Source organism: Schistocerca piceifrons, chromosome 1 (genome assembly GCF_021461385.2).
Source record: "Schistocerca piceifrons isolate TAMUIC-IGC-003096 chromosome 1, iqSchPice1.1, whole genome shotgun sequence".
Lineage (NCBI taxonomy): Eukaryota > Metazoa > Arthropoda > Insecta > Orthoptera > Acrididae > Schistocerca > Schistocerca piceifrons.
This window is the reverse complement of record NC_060138.1, coordinates 403,512,554-403,535,146: the sequence shown is the minus strand read 5'-3', so window position 1 is coordinate 403,535,146 and position 22,593 is coordinate 403,512,554. Positions and strand designations below refer to the sequence as shown.

At 43.7% G+C, this 22,593-nt stretch overlaps 1 protein-coding gene across 1 annotated transcript in view; it reads right to left on the bottom strand.

Annotated features, from left to right (window-relative positions):
• Positions 1–22,593, bottom strand: part of LOC124729832 (sodium channel protein Nach-like) — a 138,237-nt gene that overhangs the window by 8,314 nt on the left and 107,330 nt on the right. The window contains exon 7 of the mRNA XM_047248498.1: positions 1,735–1,909. Coding sequence (XP_047104454.1) covers positions 1,735–1,909 — 175 coding nt within the window. The remainder of the gene's footprint in view (positions 1–1,734; positions 1,910–22,593) is intronic.

The following is a 22,593-nucleotide window of genomic DNA, read 5'->3' as shown; positions in this document are numbered from 1 at the left end:
AAGTTCATATCTTGTAGAAAATAAATTAACGCTAAATCAAAGTAAGACTCAGTTTTCACGGTTTCCAACACACAATTCAACAAAACCCGACGTTTTATTTTCACACAATGGCCATATGATTAGTGAAACAGAACAGTTCAGTTTTCTACGTATTCAGATAGATAGTAAACTGTAGTGGAAATCCAACGTTCAGGTTGCTATCCAAAGACATAATGCTGTCATTTTTACTATTCCAACGGTCTCCGAAGTAAGTGATCGTTCGACACGAAAATTAGTGTACTCTGCTTATTTTCATTCGCTTGTGTCATATGGTATTATATTTTGTGGTAACTGTTCCCATTCTCAAAGGACATTTTTGGCTCACAAACGGGCATTTCGGGCTGTAAGTGGCGTAAGTTCGCGAACCTCATGTCGACCCTTGTTCACTGGTATGGGTATTCTGACATTGGCCTGTCAATATATACCAGGTGATCAAAAAGTCAGTATAAATTTGAAAACTGAATAAATCACGGAATAATGTAGATAGAGAGGTACAAATTGACACACATGCTTGGAATGACATGGGGTTTTATTAGAACCAAAACATACAAAAGATCAAACATGTCCTACAGATGGTGCTTCATCTGATCAGAATAGCATAACAAAGTAAGAGAAAGAAAAGATGACGTTCTTTACAGGAAATGCTCAATATGTCCAACATCATTCCTCAACAATAGCTGTAGTCGAGGAATAATGTTGAACAGCACTGTAAAGCATGTCCGGAGTTATGGTGATGCATTGGTGTCGGATGTTGTCTTTCAGCATCCCTAGAGATGTCAGTCGATCACGATACACTTGCGACTTCAGGTAAGCCCAAAGCCAATAATCACACGGACTGAGGTCTGGGGACCTGGGAGGCCAAGCACAACGAAAGTGGCGGCTGAGCACACGATCATCACCAAACGACGGGCGCAAGAGATCTTTTACGCGTCTAGCAATATGGGGTGGAGCACCATCCTGCATATACATCGTACGTTTCAGCAAGTGTTTATCAGCCAGGCTGGGGATGATGCGATTCTGTAACATATAGGCGTACCTCTCACCCGTCACGGTAGCAGTTACTAACGTTTTGCTGTCCAGCGCCATCTGTCGGACATTTTGTGAACTTTTTTTTGTTCTAATAAAACATCGTGTCATTCCAAGCATGTGTGTCAATTTTTACGTCTCTATCTACACTATTCCGTGGTTTATTAAGTTTTCAAATTTATACTGACTTTTTGATCATCCGGTATATTCATTACTGTATTATTGTATTTTCTGAAACTTATGGCTTGAATTTTTTTGGGTTCATAAACATTATATTTTATCTATTATTACATTTAAGTTGTAATTTCATGTTCTGAGACGTTCATGACCTTAGAGATTTGCTCCTCAATTTGGTCCTACGGAACTAGACGTGTAAATAAATAAAATAAAATAAATACTTGTTACTGCAAGCAGTGACCTTCTGCAAGGTACCCTACTCCAAATGTCATATTCATACCGTCCCTTAGCAGTGTTCATTCAGCAACTGATTGAGTCGGATCTGTTTTCTCTGAAAGCAGTAATTTCCATTGACAATACGTGACTAGATGTAAACTGTAGAAACGTCACATGTTCAATTTAAAACTGACGACTTTAGCGTCCATTGAAAAGCTCACTTGTGCCGTGTTATGTGCAGCTTTGTTTACATTGCAGCAAGCCACAGGTACTCACAGGAGTGGGTGTGAAGTGTCGAGCCCGTTGGGTGGCGCGAAGGGCGCGGAGTTGGCCCTGATGGTGTAGTGGACGTCGCTGCACGAGGGCAGGCACTCAGGGCAATCGATGGACTCTTCGCGCTCCAGCTCCAGCCCAGGGATGCCGTCTGGCGGCCGCGGCGTTGCCCACTTCTCTGCCACAGCCAACAACGCGTCGTTCAGGGTTCTCTAATACCGGTTTTGCATCTCAGTAAGTTTAGTATTGCAAATGCAGAATACTATAGTTGAAGTGACCTAGGCCAACTGATCCTACAAGTACCAGGTGTTGACTTGGCGTAGTTACGGTGTGGCATCTGGGATCATAAGCATGCAAACAGGAATGTTTCGCTTTCAGTCGTAGGTTATAAGTAAACGTCAAGAAAGTTACAGCGTACAAGCAACATAGGCAAGGTTTCTAAGAGCTGCAAAGAGATGCACCACAGCTGACAAGCATCTAAATTCGGAGAAGAGTTGATTATACTAGGGTTGGATAAAAAGCTGGACAACACTGCCACAACACGAAGGGTGGGCATAATGGCAGGCGCGCTGCCTGTAGCTGATAGCATAAGCTCAATTGAAGTAGTGCAGTGAGTGCCAACAGCTGTATTTGAGTCAGCTGCAATGTATACTGTCCGAAAGTGCGGGCGACCAGTTCAAAAAGTGCCCTAACGATACGTTTAGAAGACAGGAATGAAATCCATGGATGAAGATTAAAAGGCATGTGGTCTGAGCGCACAACAGTGTTTTCAGGGATGGCGTTACGCAACATTGCCATAGCGTACAGTGGCGAATGCGTGAAAGTGTTTCGTGCTGGCAAGTATGTCATTCGAGATTGGCCCTACTTGGAATGAAGCCCCATGGACTATATGACAATTGAGCTGCGGACCTCCCTGCTGCAAGTGGATCGCAGATAACCTACATCCCATCATACTTCGTGACAATGCACGATACCACACGAAGAAACACGTGCAGGAGCTCCTTCTTGTGTGGGAGTGTGAGACAGTGGAACATCCGCCTTATTGACGCAATATGAGCCCTTGTGGTTATGACCTATTCGCCGAAATGAAGAAAACTCTTCATGTCATGCGCTACAGCACAAGAGAAGACATTATCCGTGTCATGGGATGGTCTTTGCGAGACGTCGGCAAACATGGATACGCTGAGGGCACATGCACCTTCCATGTGGTGGAGAATATGATCGATATGCTGGGCCATTATATTGAGGGCATGTAATATGGTGAACGTCTGTCAATACAATCTGGTATTAATTGTACACAGAAGAGCCAAAGGAACTGGTACACCTGACAAACGCCCCCACGAGCACGCAGAAGTGCCGCAACACGACGTGACATGGACTCGACTAATGTCTGAGATAGTGCTGGAGGGAACTGACAGCATGAATACTGCGGGGCTGTCCATAAATTCGAAAGAGTACGAGAGGGTGGAGACCTGTTCTGAACAGTACGTTGCAAGGCACCCCAGATATGCTCAATAATTTTCATGTCTGCGGATTTGGTGGTCAGCGAAAGTGTTTAAACTCAGAAGAGTGTTCCTGGAGCCACTGGACGTGTAGGGGCTCGCATTGTCCTGCTGGAATTGTTTAAGTCCGTCGGAACGTACAGTGAACATGAATGGATGCAGGTGATCAGAAAAGATGCATACGTACGTGTCACCTGTCAGAGTCGTACCTAGACGTATCACGGGTCCGGTATAACTACAACTGCACACGCCCCACATCATTACAGAGCCTCCACCAGCTTGAGCAATCCCCTGCTGACACGCATGGTCCATGGATTCTTGAGGTTGTATCCATACCCATACACATCCATCCGCTCGATACAATTTGAAACCGAGACTCGTCTGACCAGACCAGTCATCAACAGTCCAATGTCGGTGTTGATTTCCCAAAGTGAGGCGTAAAGCTTTGTATCGTGCAGTCATCAACGGTATACGAGTGGATCTTCGGCTGCAAAAGCCCATATCATTGATGTTTCGTTGAATGGTTCGCGCTCTGACACTCGTTGATGAAATCTGCAGCTACTTGCGGGAGGGTTGCATTTCTGTCATGTTGAACGATTCTCTTCAGTCATCGTTGGTCCCGTTATTGCAGGATCTTTTTCCGGCCGCAGTGATGGCGGATATTTGATGTTTTACCGGATTCCTGATATTCACGGTAACACGTGAAATGGTAGTACGGGAATATCCCCACTTCATCGCTACCTCGTAGATGCTGTGTCACATCGCTCGTGCGCCGACTATTATACCATGTTCAAACTCACTTAAATCTTGACAACCAGCCATTGTAGCAGCAGTAACCGATCTGACAACTGCGCCAGACACTTGTTGTCTTTTGTAGGCGTTGCCGACCGCAGCGCCGTATTCTGCCTGTTTACATATCTCTGTATTTGAATACGCACGCCTATACCAATTTCTTTGGCATATCAGTGTATCAGTGTTACTATTACTTTTTATCCAACCCATGTATTTAAAATCTTCAATAAAATACAAAAATTAAGAGTACCTTGAATGAACAAATCCAAAGAGTGAGTGGAAGAGGATTACCTCTCCAAATACAAAAATTTAAATCAGTCGGGAGGGAGAAGAAGTCAAGGAAGACCATGAAGCGATGGCTTCCATAACAGGCTTCCATAACAAGCCTAAGGCTTGAAGTGAAGAAGAAGAAGATGGTGGTGGTGGTGGTGGTGTTGATGACGTTCAACTGTGGAAAACAATTTCTTGTGTCTCACTGACTGCACGATAGATTTAAGACAAATATAAATCTATAGATAGAGTGGCAAAGGACAATACGTGAAGGCCTCAATGACTCCCTTCTTGTCGAAGGACTTCTTACAAAACCCGGAAAAAAGTTAGTGTCCAGATTCTCATGGATGACAAATAAATCGAAATTCGTGATAACAAAGCAACAGCAGAAATGAATGATACACACATGTGCGTCAGTGGCGTTGAGAAGCAGCTGAAATTACTGAAAGTGAACAAAGCCCCAGGGTCTCACCGAATGCCTGTCAGATTCTACACAAAATTTGTGTGTGAGTTACACCCTTTTTAAATTATAATAGCTATGTGATGAGGTATCCCGAACAAAATGACCTTCTTTATAATATACGCCATGTCCCAAGGAACGATTTTCTTTTTTGTGTACTAAAATTAATTTGCGATTTATCGCTTTCGCCAGTTTCTACCGCCAGCGGCGCTACAATTCTTCGCTTCCCAGGGTGCAGCTCTTCCGCTTCTCGCGCAGGTGCAGTGACCTGGAACCCGGGGTATAAAGGGGCCGCCGTTTCGGATGTTCATTCAGTTCAGGCGTGACTGTCTCAACGATCGCACCTGAAGATGGCGGTCAGATGGATCGCCGAAATATCGTGTATTGAAGGCGATTATATCTGGCAGAATACCCGTGAAGAACATAACCGAAGTGTGTCTGAGCACACAAATCGCGATGGGCCTCCATAAGCTCCTTCATGACGATCATGTTTCCCGAGAGCAGTGGCATTTTTAAACAAGATAATGCGCCATTTTACAAAGTCAGGAGTGTGGTGGAGTCGTTCAAGAAACACATTTGCGAGTTCCAATTGATGCACTGGCCCATCCCCCAACTCGCCAGGTCTGAACCCCATCGACCACATCTGCGATGCGACTGAACGTGGCGTCAGACTCATCGCCCCCCTCCGCGGAATTTATGGACATCAGGTGACTTGTATGTGCAAATGTGGTGCCAACTCCCTCCACCGACCTACCAAGGCCTCATTGCTTCCATGTCCTACCACGAAGTGTCGCCGCTAGCATCCGTGACAGAATTGACATACCGGCTGTTAGACAGGTGGTCATAATGTTCCAGCGATCACTGTATGTCTCTGCGTCTGCTGAAAAATATAGGAACGTGTCTCGTAGTCTTTGACAGTTCTTGTCTGATCGTTCTGGGTGACCAGTCAGTAATAAGAAACTGTTGCCTAAAACAGGATAACAAATATTTGAAATTAGACTGCTTCTGTCGGAAAGTGACATGCTTACAAGCTGCTGCCAATGAACCTCAATTAAAGTTCGTCTAAAAAGTACCTAAATTGGCAGTTAAAGATGTCTGGTTCCACACTCTCAGTTCAAACTGCACGACTGTTGACGAGTATTGTCTACAAATTTACACTTGAAACCACACAGATCCACAACGGCGCAGCACATTATTAATGAGATAAGGTTGCTCGTGGGGAATTCCCTGCGGAAATGTTGCATCGGATAGCGCACGACGAGACATTCCTGAACACAGTAGTCTTCAGGGAAGAGTCAGCATTTCATTTCAGTCATGTGATGAACACCCAAAACTCCAGGAAAAGGGGCAGCAAAAATCCACATGTAACCCTGGAACGCGTTCATTACTGCCCCCAAAAGCTAATGTGTTTTTTGCCCTTAGCAAATTCAAAGCGCATGGCATCTCATTTCCTCACGGAAGTTTGAGATTTCCTCGATAAGCGCTTCAAGAAATGGGTTCAAATGGCTCTGAGCACTATGGGACTTGACATCTGAGGTCATCAGTCCCCTAGAACTTTTAACTACATAAACCTAACTAACCTAAGGACATCACACACATCCATGCCCGAGGCAGGATTCGAACCTGCGACCGTAGCGGTCGCGTGTTTCTAGACTGTAGAGCCTAGAACCGCTCGGCCATCTCGGCCGGCTAAGCGCTTCACAGGTCGGTTGAATGGCTGTGAAGGGCCAATCGCATGGCCAACTCGCTCCCCAGACTTAACACCACTGGATTTCTTTCTCTGGAGTTTCATTAAAGACTCTGTGTATGTTCCTTCCCTGCCAAACAATTTAACCGGCCTGAAAAATCGAATCTACGCCGCCGTCACACAAGTTTTGCCCGATGTGCTGCAACGAGTGTGGGAATAAATTGATTACCGGTGAATTACTGAAGGAGTTTGAAACCAATAAGTCACCAGATCCTGATGGAATCCCAATTCGGTTTTTCAAAGAGTATTCTGCGCATTTGTTCCTTACTAATCTTGCATTTATCGTGAAGCTCTAGGATAGCGCGAAGTGCCAGGCGACTGGAAAAAAGTTCAGATGACTCCTGCGTATAAGAACGGAGCGCCAAAAGTGCAGATCAGTATACCTAACATCTGTTTGCTGCAAAATCCTTGAGCATATTCTCAGTTCGAATATGATACACTCTGTTGAGACCGAGAAGCTTATACCCCCGACCATCAAGGTTTTAGAAAGTATCGCTAGTGCGAAAGTCAGCTTGACCGTTTCTTACATGACATACCGCGAATTATGAATGAAGAGCACCAGGCAGATTCCATATTTCTAAATTTTCGGGAAGCGTTTGACACGGCGCCCTATTACAGGTTTTTACATAAGGTAGGAGCATATGGGATACGTTCACAGATCTGAGAGTGGTTCGAAGACTTCTTAGTTATAAAACCCAGTCTGTTGTACTCGACGACGAGTGTTCATCAGAGACAAGTGTCTCTTGACACTCAAGTGACACTTTTATATGTAACTTGAGCTTATTTGATAAGATATGGCACATCTACCGATTCTGAAATTTATCTCAATAAATTTCTCTATCATTACAAAGCTGTAAAGTGCTTTTTTGACTCACGCTATATACAGAAACCAGTTATCATTATATAATGGGTGGTGTGTAAAAAGCGCGGAATGGAAAAAGTTTCTATGTACATCTAAAAAGAGCCTGTAGTATTTAGTTCAGCATTTGTAATACGCCTTTGGACTGAGTCGTGTAGGTGAAATACCGCTTAAAGCATTTGAAGGGACCTAGCGAGGTGGCGCGGTGGTTTGACCACTGGACTCGCATTCGGGAGGACGGCGGTTCAAACCCTAAATCGCTTCAGGGAATGCTGGGATGGTTCCTTTGAAAGGGTATGGTCGACTTCCTTTCCCATCCTTCCCCAATCCGATGGGACCAATGACCTCGCTGGTTGGTCCCTTCCCCCAAATCAATCAACCAACCATTTGAAGGGGAATGTCGTGTGAGTGAACCAAAGACACACAATAAGCGAAAGTGGGATGACAACTTATTGGAAGATCCTGATACATTGTCTTGCATAAGCAAAGGAGATTGTGTACTATTTCTGCGGTGAACTGTTTTTAGCACAGTTTGTCTAGTGTTCGCGAAGGAGCACTGCACTCACAATTAGATGGAATTAAAAAATATGAATGTGGAGGTATAACTGGCAGCTTCAGCCACTACATGTATGTTACACAGACTCTCTGTAAACCTCCATTAGGTTCGCATATCACTGATCTCGCAACGAAAAGCATCTGGGAAATCCGAGACTATTAAACTGTTCTGCTGCCCCTTTGTTTTACGATAAGACCATAAGAACCACATAAATGACATTAACACAGCTTACATTGCAAAAGTACAATATATTCTCCAAGTGAATATCGTAATAACTATTAGGTGGGTCTTTTGGGTATTTTTATTGAACTGAGTCTAACCTTACATTTACTAAAACACTCACACATTACCATACTATTTACTCAAAACTTCCTGTGCAGTGTGGAAGCAGTTGACAAGTAGAAACGATTTCTGTTTCCTTTGAAAAGTGCTGGTATTGGCAGTCAGCAAGCATTATCCCATATCATGGTTAGATATTTTCATATCAACATATTTTTCTCCTCTCTATACAACGGATAAATCATTCATTAAAGAGATGATCTCAATTACTAGTATTACACCTGTTAATAGCACTGGCGCTTACGAATGTTTAATCAGTTCCTAATATCAAACTTCTAGGCGAACAACTATAACGTGAAACTGTTCTTAACACGGCTAGCTGTTGAAGAGTTGGGAAAAAAGTTTCGTTTATGTACATTACATATTACCATTATAGCAAGTTTTTTTTGTGATAAGCATACTTCGTAACTTTCTATGGATTTGAATAGGTATGTTATTTCATGCCATATTAAATGAAGGAAATGTTTGAGATACGTATCTGACACTGTGGTTGCGGCAAACAGCAGTCACACATAGAACAAATATAGCTCAACATGAAGTTTGTACATATTCAAGAGTTAGGAAAATGAAAAAGTTAAATAAAAGTAAGTTATCTATTTTCGTCTATGGGTACAATTCCACCTCCTTTCTGTTCTTGATTACCACATTGAAACCACAGTTTCATACTCTGTTTCATTTATTCTCTGGCTGTCTTTTTAATCGGGAAATGGGTTATAAATGGCTGATAACGGTAATCCGTGACTGACCAACGACCTGCGAAGCATCTACTGCCCATCGGCGGGATGCATTATCACGCAGCAAAAACCCATCACCACATCGTATTGAGTCCGGTGGCAGTCGTGGAGTTCGTTAATTACTCGGTGCATAATTTGTAAATGCTGAAAGGCAGGGTTCGATAAGCGATTTTACGCGCCGGTTGACCATTCATCTCTCGGTGAATAGGTCTCTCTTCCAGACGACTTACGGAAATTAAAAAATATATATGTATCTTGAAGACAGAAAACTGTATCTAATTCCTTCTTAGTTGAAAGTGGTGGCGCAGAACTATCTATAAACGTAGTAGTTGGTGACTATGTACATCCATAAATGTTTTTCAGGAACATTAAGTATTTTCTATTTGCGACGTATTTGTAACAATTTTGACTATTCCTCTGATCAACTCGACTAAATGTATGGTAATTTTGGTATCATAATTGTTTGTGAAGCTGTTACTTACATTTTAAAAATGGAAACTGTTATTTTTATTCGTGTTGTAAGACGTTATTGTGTGATTAGTATATGTGAGAAAAATTCTTGAAATACGCCAGTGTAGTGTTGTGAACTGTAATAGGTCGTTACGTGCAAATTTCACCAGAAGAAGACTGATAATCTGGTATCGGTTGCTCGTTAAAGATAACGCTCATACGTAGCCAGTCTACTGGTCAGTATTAATATGAAGCTATTCAGTAATGTTCTAAAAATGGTGCAAATGGCCCTGAGCACTATGGGACTTAACTTATGAGGTCATCAGTCCCGTAGAATTTAGAAGCACTTAAACCTAACTAACCTAAGGACATCACACACATTCATGCCCGAGGCAGGATTCGAACCTGCGACCGTAGCGGTCGCGCGGTTCCAGACTGTAGCGCCTAGAACCGCTCCGTCGCACCGGTCGGCAGTAATGTTCTCCGACCATATCTTAAAATTTCGCCTCCCGAATGGATACACTGCCTCAACTGCAGAAATACTTCTACCTGCGATCCTGAAGACACTAAAGCAGATAGGGCATCATCAAAGCAAGACGTTTCTCAAAAATCGGGATACCCTTAATGCACTATAAGCGTTGCAACAAACGAACCCAGTAAATAAAAAAAAAACAGCAAGAAACACAAGTATCATTTTGCTGGGTACCAGGCGCGCGGTAGTCAGGGACAATGAGGAAGCACACCAAGCAGCCCACGAGGCCTGCAGATGACACGGCCCGCCATTTCGCTTCAGGCTGTCGTCTCACTGTTGACGCACAGGAAAGGGTGGTTGACAATGAGAGACAATTAGCTGCGCACGCTGAAGTCTATTATGTGGCGTGGCATATCCAGGCCTCTGAATAAAGCACTGTGCACTAACACATGGTATCGAACTCTGTCGAGCTGACCTTCCTCTCCCCCCCCCCCCTCTCCCCCTCCCCATCACCCCTCACACACACATGCCAAACGTGTAAGTCTGCTGCCAACGAATCACCCTAAGTCTCATTTTAGCTGAGTGCATTTTACGGTAGGCGCAATTTCACCAGAGACGAAGAAGAAATCAATGGAGTGGCATCATGCAAATTCACCCAAGAAAAAAGAATTCAAAACCACACCTTCTGCTGGAAAAGTTATGGCTACGGTGTTTTTCGATTCCGAAGGACTCTTGCTTGTGGACATCATGCCAAATGGAAGCACCATAAATTCTGATGCATATGTGACGACACTGAAGAAACTTCAAGCTCGACTGAGTCGTGTTCGACGACATCGGCAAAAGCAGGATGTTTTGCTGTTGCACAATGCACGACCACGTGTCAATCAAAAAACCATGGAAGCGATCACAAAACTCGGATGGACAACACCGAAACACCCGCCTTACAGTCCTGACCTGGCTTCATCTGACTATGATCTCTTTGGGAAACTGAAAGACTCTCTTCGTCGCACAAGGTTTGAAGATGATGACTCCCTTGTGCACGCTGCCAAACAGTGGCTCCAACAGGTTGGTCCTTTCCGTGCGGGTATACAGGCGGTGGTTCCAAGATGGTGTAAGGCAGTTGAGAGAGATGGAAATTATGTGGAGAAATGAAAATATTGTTCCTAAAGGATATATCTACACACTGTAAAAGTTTCAAACATCTAGAATAAAAGATGGATTTTAAAAAAATAGTTGCATTTCTTTTGGAGTGACCCTCGTACATTATATTTTTCAGTTATTCATATCTCTATAGTTTTACTGTTTTGCTTCGTTGTCGTTTTTGTTTTGTCAACAACAATGCGCCTTTCAATGTTTGGTGAGCCGTTAACTGCTGGGATTACACTGATAATCCAAAACATTAGTACCCCTGCCCACCGCGACACTGAATGCCGCATAGTGGCGTTGCGGGCACGAGACGCGGCAACAAAAGTGTGTTAGCGGAGCAGACATGGACAAGGGATCACCCCAACGGAGATATGGGCTGCAAATGGGGAAATCCATTGAGGTAAACGACTTTGTCGAAGGGCGCATTATTACTACGCAGAGCTGCGAACGCTTATCGCGAAAACGGCGAAGCTGGCGAATGTTCACGTGGTTCTGTCGTGAGCATCTACGGAAAGAGGTAGAAGCACAGTGAAACGGTCCCTAGGCGCTAAGCGGTTGGACGTCCAGGACTCTTCACAAATCGTGGGATTCGGAGGCTTGTCTGCTATGTAAAGTAGGAGAGACGGTGATCTCTGACGTCCTTGCCGAAAGACGAAATGCTGCTGCACGGACAAGTGTTTCGCAGCACTAGCAGACCACCCCTACGCGTTCATATGTTGACACAACGACATCGTCAATTACGACTGTAGTGGGCAGGGGACCATCGGGGTTCAACCGTCGATCAACTGACACGTTCCCTCTGTTCCGGTGAATCACATTTTGGCTGCACTAGGTCGAGGGTCGTCTCTACAAAAGCCGTAATCCAGGTGAATGGCGGAACGAAACGTGTAACAGGAAAACCGACGCGGGCTGGTGGGAGCAGTGCTATGGTGTGGGAGGCAATGTCCTGCGCTTGCATGGTTCCTGTGGTGATCAGTAATAGAATATACTCTGACACTGCGAGACACCTGCATTCTTTGATGTCTTCCCCGACGATGATATCATCTTTCAGCAGTATAATTGTCTGTATCTCAGAGTGGTTTCAGGAGCATTATAGTGAACTCACGTTGAAATCTCGGCCACCGAATTCGCCTGACGTAAATCCTATGGAGCCCATCTGGATCGCTATGCGACGCCATCACCTCGTACGCATTCTAGCGGCCCTTTTTTACATGACCTGTGCGTAGACATCTAATGTCACATACCTCCACCAACCTACCAACAAACTGTCGGATTCCTGATACGCAGAATAGGTGATGTATTTCGTTCCAAAGATGCACAAACAAGCTATTAAGCAGGCGATCATAATATTTTGGCTCATCAGCGTACATACTCAGCAAGCCCTCGTATTGTGGGTGGCGGCGTTACCTTGCCCTTGTACCTACCGGTCATTTCTTTACCTGTCCCACTCGCAAATAGAGCACATCAGTGTATATCCTCTGCCTCCACAGTGTCTTCAGATCGCAAGAATGGAAGACGATTCATCGTGGAGTTAGTGAAATAGTAAGGAATGTAATAAAATCATGTGATCAAGAGTGAAGGCAGGAAATTTTAAATACTATAAAGTGAAACAAGGTTGTCTTTGTGCTACCTATAATGCTGGTGTAATTGTGCGATGTTACAAAAATGCGAAAAGTGTGAATTTCCCCAGGTGTATCCCCTCTCTGCTTCTGGTAAAAAGCGTCAAAAATCTAAATTATATAATTATCACTGTGATTGCTTGGATATCGGTGTGATAAGAGACATTATACTACATGCACGCACATCTTCACTGTAAGCCAGAAACAGGTCGAGGAACTCCAAAGCCTGAAAATATTGTAATTGGTTCGTAGTGATGAGAAAAAGCATTTCAGTGGTTGCACACGCTGTATTAGCATCAATAAACTAATTATGCAACAGACTACAGAAATGAAGAATATGGTCGGTATTGTTTCGAAAGTATCAGTATCCTGAAAGGTTGTGGTGATGTATTTAAGTTGCTGAAATGTATTGCTGACAAAGGCAGCCATGCAACCATGAAAATATTTTTCGGGTGACGTACATTCTTCCCTCACAAGGCACAACTGGCTAGCTTCCATAGTCCAGTTGCACGTATTATTCTCAGCTCCTGGTGGTACACAGACCTTGTGCCCGCCCGGTTAGCCGTGCTGTATAAAGCGCTGCTTCCCGAGCGGGAGGGCGTGCCCGTCCCTGGCACGAATCTGCCTGGCGGATTAGTGCCGAGGTCCGGTGTGCCGGCCACCCTGTGGATGGTTTTTAAGGCCGTTTTGCATCTACCTCGGAAAATGCAGGCTGGTTCTCCTTATTCCTCCTCAGTTACACTATGTCGGTGATTGCTGCGCAAACACTGTCTCCACGTACATGTACACCGTCATTACTCTACCATGCAAACATTTGGGGTTACACTCGTCTGGTATGAAACGTTCCCGGGAGGGGAGAGTCCGCTAGGAGGCCGAACCATGCAATAACCCTGGGTTCAGTGTGGGGCGGTGGTGGGGTGGGTGGACCGCTGTGGCGTGTTGTGGGTTTGTGAACCGCTGAGCGCTACAGCAGGACGAAGCCTCTCCGTTGTTTCTAGGTCCCCAGTTTAATACACAATACACACACACACTGATCATAGTGTTGTGTAATGGATCACGTGTTTATTTTTTCTCAATAATAACTCTTTTATTTGCAGATGACATTGTCAGTTTGACAAGTCGTAGGTGAGTAACCAGCAACTGGGATGTGCCGTAGGTGAATAACCAGCAACTGGCGTTGCGATTCGCTCTTCCTGAAGGGGAAACTCTTCATTATTTTCAGATTTCTCGGATGAAGAACAGGAAGAAAATCCTTTGGTAAGTTTCCATACCAGCACTTTATCATCAAAAATTTGATCGATTACGGAGATTCTGTCAAAATTGCAACACAATTGGGGATTTATTTTTGTATGAATTGTTAATCTTTTCTGATTTGAAGATGCATCATCATTTATGACTAACGGCTATATTTCTCTTGATGACAGGTCTAATCATTCTTCTTTTGCCAAAATACAGCATCTTTTCTGATTTGAAGATGCATCATCATTTATGACTAACGGCTACATTTCTCTTGATGACAGGTCTAATCATTCTTCTTTTGCCAAAATACAGCATGATTTGCACAAATTCTTCTTCCAATAGCTATTGCAACAGAGTCCTGGTGTCCCATTAAATACACAGCTGACGGCCAGTGAGAGCAATAGCTTACAAAAAAGCGAATAGCTACATACCATCTATTCTCTCGAGATAGGAGAGAGATCCCCCCCCATGAACCATGATGGACCTTGCCGTTGGTGGGGAGGCTTGCGTACCTCAGCGATACAGATAGCCGTACCGTAGGTGCAACCACAACGGAGCGGTAACCGTTGAGAGGCCAGACAAACGCGTGGTTCCTCAAGAGGGGCAGCAGCCTTTTCAGTAGTTGCAGGGGCAACAGTCTGGATGATTGACTGATCTGGCCTTGTAACATTAACCAAAACAGCCTTGCTGTGCTGGTACTGCGAACGGCTGAAAGCAAGCGGAAGCTTCAGCCGTAATTTTTCCCGAGGGCATGCAGCTTTACTGTATGGTTAAATGATGATGGCGTCCTCTTGGGTAAAATATTCTGAAGGTAAAATAGTCCCCCATTCGGATCTCCGGGCGAGAGAAAGAAAACTGGCGTTCTACGGATCGGAGCGTGGTATGTCAGATCCCTTAATTGGGCAGGTACGTTAGAAAATTTAAAAAGGGAAATGGATAGGTTAAAGTTAGATATAGTGGGAATTAGTGAAGTTCGGTGGCAGGAGGGACAAGGCTTCTGGTCAGGTGACTACTAAACACAAAATCAAATAGGGGTAATGCAGGAGTAGGTCTAATAATGAATAGGAAAATAGGAATGCGGGTAAGCTACTACAAACAGCATACTGAACGCATTATTGTGGCCAAAATAGATACGAAGCCCACGCCTACCACAGTAGTACAAGTTTATATGCCAACTAGCTCTGCAGATGACGAAGAAATTGAAGAAATGTATGATGAAATCAAAGAAATTATTCAGATAGTGAAGGGAGACGAAAATTTAACAGTCATGGGCGACTGGAATTCGATAGTAGGAAAAGGAAGAGAAGGAAACGTCGTAGGTGAATGTGGATTGGGGGTAAGAAATGAAAGAGGAAGCCGCCTGGTGGAATTTTGCACAGACCACAACTCAATCATAGCTAACACTTGGTTCAAGAATCATAAAAGAAGGTTGTATACATGGAAGAAGCCTGGAGATACTGACAGGTTTCAGATAGATTATATAATGGTAAGACAGAGATTTAGGAACCAGGTTTTAAATTGTAAAACATTTCCAGGGGCAGCTGTGGACTCTGACCACAATCTATTGGCTATGAACTGTAGATTAAAACTGAAGAAACTGCAAAAAGGTGTGAATTTAAGGAGATGGGATCTGGATAAACTGATTAAACCAGAGGTTGTACAGAGTTCAAGGAGAGCATAAGGGAACAATTGACAGATATGAGGGAAAAAATACATTAGAAGAAGAATGGGTAGCTTTGAGGGATGAAACAGTGAAGGCAGCAGAGGATCCAAATAGGTAAAAAGACGAGGGCTAGTAGAAACCCTTGGGTAACAGAAGAAATATTGAATTTAAATGATGAAAGGAGAAAATATAAAAATGCAGTGAATGAAGCAGGCAAAAAGGAATACAAACGTCTCAAAAATGGGATCAACAGGAAGTGCAAAGTGGCTAGGCAGGGATGGCTAGCGGACAAATGTAAGAATGTAGAGGCTTATCTCACTAGGGGTAAGATAGATACTGCCTACAAGAAAATTAAAGAGACCATTGGAGAAAAGAGAACCACTTGTATGAATATCAAGAACTCAGATGGAAACCCAGTTCTAAACACAGAAGGGAAAGCAGAAACGTGGAAGGAGTATACAGAGGGTCTATACAAGGGCGATGTACTTGAGGACAATATTATGGAAATGGAAGAGGATGTAGATGAAGATGAAATGGGAGATATGATACTGCGTGAAGAGTTTGACAGAGCACTGAAAGACCTGAGTCGAAACAAGGCCCCGGGAGTAGACAACACTCCATTAGAACTACTGACAGCTTGGGAGAGCCAGTCCTGACAAAAGTCTAGTATCTGGTGAGCAAGATGTATGAGACAGGTGAAATACCCTCAGACTTCAAGAAGAATATAATAATTCCAATCCCAAAGAAAGCAGGTGTTGTCATATGTGAAAATTACCGAACTATCAGTTTAATAAGTCACAGCTGCAAAATACTAACGCGAATTCTTTACAGACGAATGGAAAAAGTGGTAGAAGCCAGCCTCGGGAAAGATCAGTTTGGATTCCGTAGAAATATAGGAACACGTGAGGAAATACTGACCCCACGACTTATCTTAGAAGCTAGATTAAGGAAAGGCAAACCTACGTTTCTAGCATTTGTAAACTTAGAGAAAGCTTTTGACAATGTTGACTGGAATACTCTCTTTCAAATTCTAAAGGTGGCAGGGGTAAAATACAGAGAGTGAAAGACTATTTACAATTTGTACAGAAAGCAGATGGCAGTTATAAGAGTCGAGGGACATCAAAGGGAAGCAGTGGTTGGGAAGGGAGTGAGACAGGGTTGTAGCCTCTCCCCGATGTTATTCAATCTGTATATTGAGCAAGCAGTAAAGGAAACGAAAGAAAAATTCGGAGTAGGTATTAAAATTCATGGAAAAGAAATAAAAACTTTGAGGTTCGCCAATGACATTGTAATTCTGTCAGAGACAGCAAAGGACTTGGAAGAGCAGTTGAACGAAATGGATAGTGTCTTGAAAGGAGGATATAAGATGAACATCAACAAAAGCAAAACGAGGATAATGGAATGTAGTCGAATTAAGTCGGGTGATGCTGAGAGCATTAGATTAGGGAATGACACTTAAAGTAGTAAAGGAGTTTTGCTATTTGGGGAGCAAAGTAACTGATGATGGTCGAAGTAGAGAGGATATAAAATGTAAAGTGGCAATGGCAGTGAAATCGTTTCTGAAGAAGAGAAATTTGTTAACATCGAGTATAGATTTAAGTGTCAGGAAGTCGTTTCTGAAAGTATTTGTATGGAGTGTAGCCATGTATGGAAGTGAAACATGGACGATAACCAGTTTGGACAAGAAGAGAATAGAAGCTTTCGAAATGTGGTGCTACAGAATAATGCTGAAAATAAGATGGGTAGATCACATAAATATTGAGGAGGTATTGAATAGGATTGGGGAGAAGAGAAGTTTGTGGCACAACTTGACTAGAAGAAGGGATCGGTTGGTAGGACATATTCTGAGGCAACGAGGGATCAGCAATTTAGTATTGCAGGGCAGCGTGGAGGGTAAAAATCGTAGAGGGAGACCAAGAGATGAATACACTAAACAGATTCAGAAGGATGTAGGTTGCGGTAGGTACTGGGAGATGAAGAAGCTTGCACAGGATAGAGTAGCATGGAGAGCTGCATCAAACCAGTCTCAGGACTGAAGACCACAACAACAACAAGGAGAGAGATAGTGACCTCCTCCCAAGTCTAAAGAAAAATTCTGTGTGCTAGCTAATTTTGTACACAGCAATATATACAGGGTGATTTTTTCCACCGTGTACGAATGTAGCGACTGATCAGTGAGAGGATACAGAACAAAAATGGCCTTATGAACTTATGTCCGGAAATATATGGTTTGCATGCTAGAGACGATTTATTCAATCATATTTTGTCACAGAGTCTGGAGTCTAATACGCGGTGTAGCATGGTTTCCTACTAGAGGGAGGTACTATTCCTCATACGTCATGCCCTAGCACCGTCTCCTGCCATAGTAATTGGTAATGTTGTGTGATTCACTTCTGTTGCTGACCCACCTTATAGTTGATGTGATACAGCATGGTTCCGTATTCTAATCGAGATCTTGCCGAAATGGTGTTTACTTACGGAAAGGCTAATGGCAACGGGTGGCGGGCAGCAAGGTTGTATCAGGAGACCAATCACCGCCAGCAACGATCACAACATTCAATGTTTGCAACAGTGTTTCGGCGTTTGCTGAGACAGGGTCGCTTCAGGAAATAGGAAATCATGAAGCACGTACCCGAAATACTCGGACACCAGACTTGGAGGAAAATGTGATTAACGCTGTACAATGCGACCGCTGTCAGTACTAGGCAGTTGACCCACCAGTACACAGTAAGCCAGGCGACAGTGTGGAACGTTCTCCATGAGTATGCCCTTATCACTTACAGCGTGCGCAGGACTTACTAGTGGCAGACTTTCTACATAGGGATCAGTTTTGTCACTGGTTTCTTCACCAGGCCACCACAATTCCGGGATTTGTGTCATCCACGCTATTCACCGATGAGGCCACCTTTACGCTGAGTGGTATCTTCAACTTTCATAACAGTCATCTGTGGGATAGTATGTAGAATCCCCATGTTATGGTGACAGCGAATCATCAGCATCGGCGCAGCCGAAATGTGCGGACAGGGAAAATTGGTGATCGTATTTTGCGACCAGTCTTGCAAGTCGCCTAACTGGCTGGAACTATCGGCGTTTCTTGCAGGTGACTTTGTCTTCCCTGTTGGAAGAAGTGCCGTTGATGGTTCGAAGGATTATGTGTCTGCTACATGAAGGTGCTTCAGCCCACTTAGCCGTTAACGTCCGGAAGAATCTCAATTGTGTCTTCGCTGATCGAAGGATCTGACGAGGGAGTCCAGTTGCATGGCCTGCTCGTTCACCGGATCTTAACCCGTGCGATTTCTAGTTATGAGTCCATCTCAAAAGTATCGTGTATGCACAGCCCATTCCAGATGTGGAGACACTGGAGCGATGTATTCATACTGCCTTTGACACTGTTCGGATGCAGCCTGGCAGATGTGAACGTGTGAGACAGAACATCATATGCCACGTATACGCATGCGTTGAGCTCCATTGGAAACCATTTTCAACACCCACTGTACCTGTGGCTGCGTAGTGCAGAGCGTATTAGACCGCAGTCTCTGCAACATTGTGTGGCTGAATAAATGGTCTCTAGCAAGCAAACAACGCACTTCCGGACATCTTTAGATCCTTTTTGTTCCGCATCCTCTCATCGATCAATCCATAGTGTTTGTACAGTAACCCCTGTTTTTCACTGCGAATGTTTCGTTTTTCACGCAGTGTAGCCCTTAAATAAAAATATCGAAAGAAGTATTACCATTAGCGAAAAGATGAGCACTTCACCATGAAGTTTACACATAAGGCTACAAGTAATACAAAAAACAATTTTTTTTACCGAATAGTTTCTGTAAAATCGACCGTGCTGTACGTGTCTCATTCTGCACTAAGATTTATAACTTGACAATAGGACAATAACAAGTATAAGTGAGGATCTGTTCTCTATTTTGGTTAACGACATGACGAGTGTAGTAAGGCTTTATAAACTTGTGTACTGTCATCACTCCGGCCTAACCTTATAGCCTATATGTTTTAGTGTACTGTGGAGTGGCTGGTTTATCCTTTTCACTCTATGGTCAGAAAGCATATTTATATGCTGTACTGCGTTAAATAGTTTCCCTGAAATTCTATTTTTTATCATAAGTTTTGGAATTCATATAGGGTATTTCAAAGCCTTTTCAAAAATCATCTAGGGATGATAGATCACGTCATTGGAAATGATTTTTGTTTGAAATAAAATGTTCGCTTAAGCTTGTTGCCGATGGAAGCCGTCTGTTATAACTGATTATGTTTCTGGGAGGCAACAGGATGTAGGCACTCTGCGGCATTCGTATGCAATGCATGTTGCCTGCAAGCCAGTCATCTGCTCCGCGTGAAAGGTGGTAGGCTGCTTCTAAAATATCTTTCTGCACTCATTCTTCATGTTTTCTTCTTGAAATTTCTTGTTGAAATTAACCCTATCGCTTTACTGGGGAAGGCAGTATGTTCGCGTGCGTGTGTGTGTGTGTGTGTGTGTGTGTGTGTGTGTGTGTTTGTGTGTGTGTGTGTGTGTGTGTGTGTGAGAGAGAGAGAGAGAGAGAGAGAGAGAGAGAGAGTGTTTTTGTAAGTGTGGTCTCATAAAAATTTTGAACTGGCGATAAGTACCTAGCTGTCGTGAGCCCAGATCAGTATATCACCATTATCATCATCTAACAGAGGATTACAGTGATTAAAAATAACATACAACAGTAACACTTGTTTATACGCACGAGATAGGTGCCAATAGAAAATACTCCCCTGTGTTGGGTTTGAACAGTTGAGTGCCTGTAAACCAAGTGTTAACAAACAAGTAAAAATTAGGGGCTGAAATATGTTTCTGCTGTCGAATACGTTTTCAGATATTTGAATCAAGCAAAGTTCGAGAGCTGGCAGCACCAGTAGTTTATCAACCTCATTTTTACAGTGATTCATCATTAGTTCAGCCTAAACAGGCTCGCTTCTTTAAAGTACACATGTCGGCGGAGAAACATCGCGGGTGCTGAACTTTTGTTTCTCTCTTTTAAGTGTTGTGATTTACTGTCTCTCCTGACAGTCAACGAGATTCATTAAAGAGTAATACAGATCATTGTCCCTTCTAGTGTCGTGAATATCTCCGTTACTCTCGAACTTAGATGAATGGTTGATTACAAACTGCATACAAAAATAAATGTATAACGTAATATACCCAGCTGCTTGAAGTGCTCAAGCCGTATGTACACTACTAGTCATTAAAATTGCTCCACCACGAAGATGACGTGCTACAGATGCGAAATTTAACCGACAGGAAGAAGATGCTGTGATATGCAAATGATTAGCTTTTCAGAGAATTCACACAAGGTTGGCGCCGGTGGCCACACCTACAACGTGCTGACATGAGGAAAGTTTCCAACCGATTTCTCATACACAAACAGCAGTTGACCGGTGTTGCCTGGTGAAACGTTGTTGTGATGCCTAGCGTAAGGAGGAGAAATGCGTACCATCACGTTTCCGACTTTGATAAAAGTCGGATTGTAGCCTATCGCGATTGCGGTTTATCGTATCGCGACATTGCTCCTCGAGTTGGTCGAGATCCAATGACTGTTAGCAGAATATGGAATCGGTGGACTCAGGAGGGTAATGCGGAACGCCGTGCTGGATCCCAACGGCCTCGTATCACTAACAGTCGAGATGACAGGCATTTTATCCGCATGGCTGTAACGGATCGTGCAGCCAGTCTCGATCCCTGACTCAACACATGGGGACGTTTGCAAGACAACAACCATTTGTACGAACAGTTCGACGACGATTGCAGCAGCATGGACTATCAGCTCGGAGACCATGGCTGCGGTTCCCCTTGACGCTGCATCGCAGACAAGAGCACCTGCGATGGTGTACTCAACGACGAACCTGGGTGCACGAATGGCAAAACGTCACTTTTTCGGATGAATCCAGGTTCTGTTTACAGCATCATGATTGTCGCATCCGTGTTTGGCGACATCACCGTGAAAGCACATTGGAAGCGTGTATTCGTCATCGCCATACTGAAGTATCACCCGGCGTGATGGTATGTGGTGCCATTGGTTACGCGTCTCGGTCACCTCTTATTCGCATTGACGGCACTTTGAACAGTGGACGTTACATTTCAGATGTGTTACGACCCTTGGCTCCACCCTTCATTCAGTCCCTGCGAAACCCTACATTTCAGCAGGATAATGCACGAACGCATGTTGCAGGTCCAGTACGGGCCTTTCTGGATATAGAAAATGTTCGAATGCTGCCCTGGCCAGCACATTCTCCAGATATCTCACCAACTGAAAACGTCTGGTCAATGGTGGCCGAGCAACTGTCTCGTCACAATACGCCAGTCACTACTCTTGCTGAACTGTGGTATCATGTTGAAGCTGCATGGGCAGCTGTACCTGTCCACGCCATCCAAGCTGTGTTTGACTCAATGCCCAGGCGCATCAAGGCCGTTATTGCGGCCAGAGGTGGTTGTTCTGGATACTGATTTCTCAGGATCTGTGCACCCAAACTGCGTGAAAATGTAATCACATGTCAGTTCTAGTATACTATATTTGTCCAATGAATATCCGTTTATCATCTGCATTTCTTCTTGGTGTAGCAATTTTAATGGCCAGCAGTGTATATAGGAGAAAGTGTAATTCCCGAACTGTTTCGTAACTTTGGCTCTCTGAATATTCTGAGTAAGGATTTTCACCCACAATGCCCAATGCTGTTTGCATTTTGTTGTACGCGTGACTAGGAATGCCCCATTCTTTGAGTCTTCTTTTAGTTTAATCCATATCGTTGCACGTTCATTAAAATGAATATAAATACAAAAATGTAAATATAAGTAAATTCTATATAGATCAGAATAGGCACTAACTGATCAAAAGTATCTGGACATTGGTGGACATTAATATGGGATGTGATACCCTTTGCTTTTATGACGGTTTGGACTCTGCTGGGGACGTTTCATATGAGGTGTCTGAATGGCTGTGGAGAACTGGTAGTCCATTCTTACTCAACAGCTGAAACCAGAGA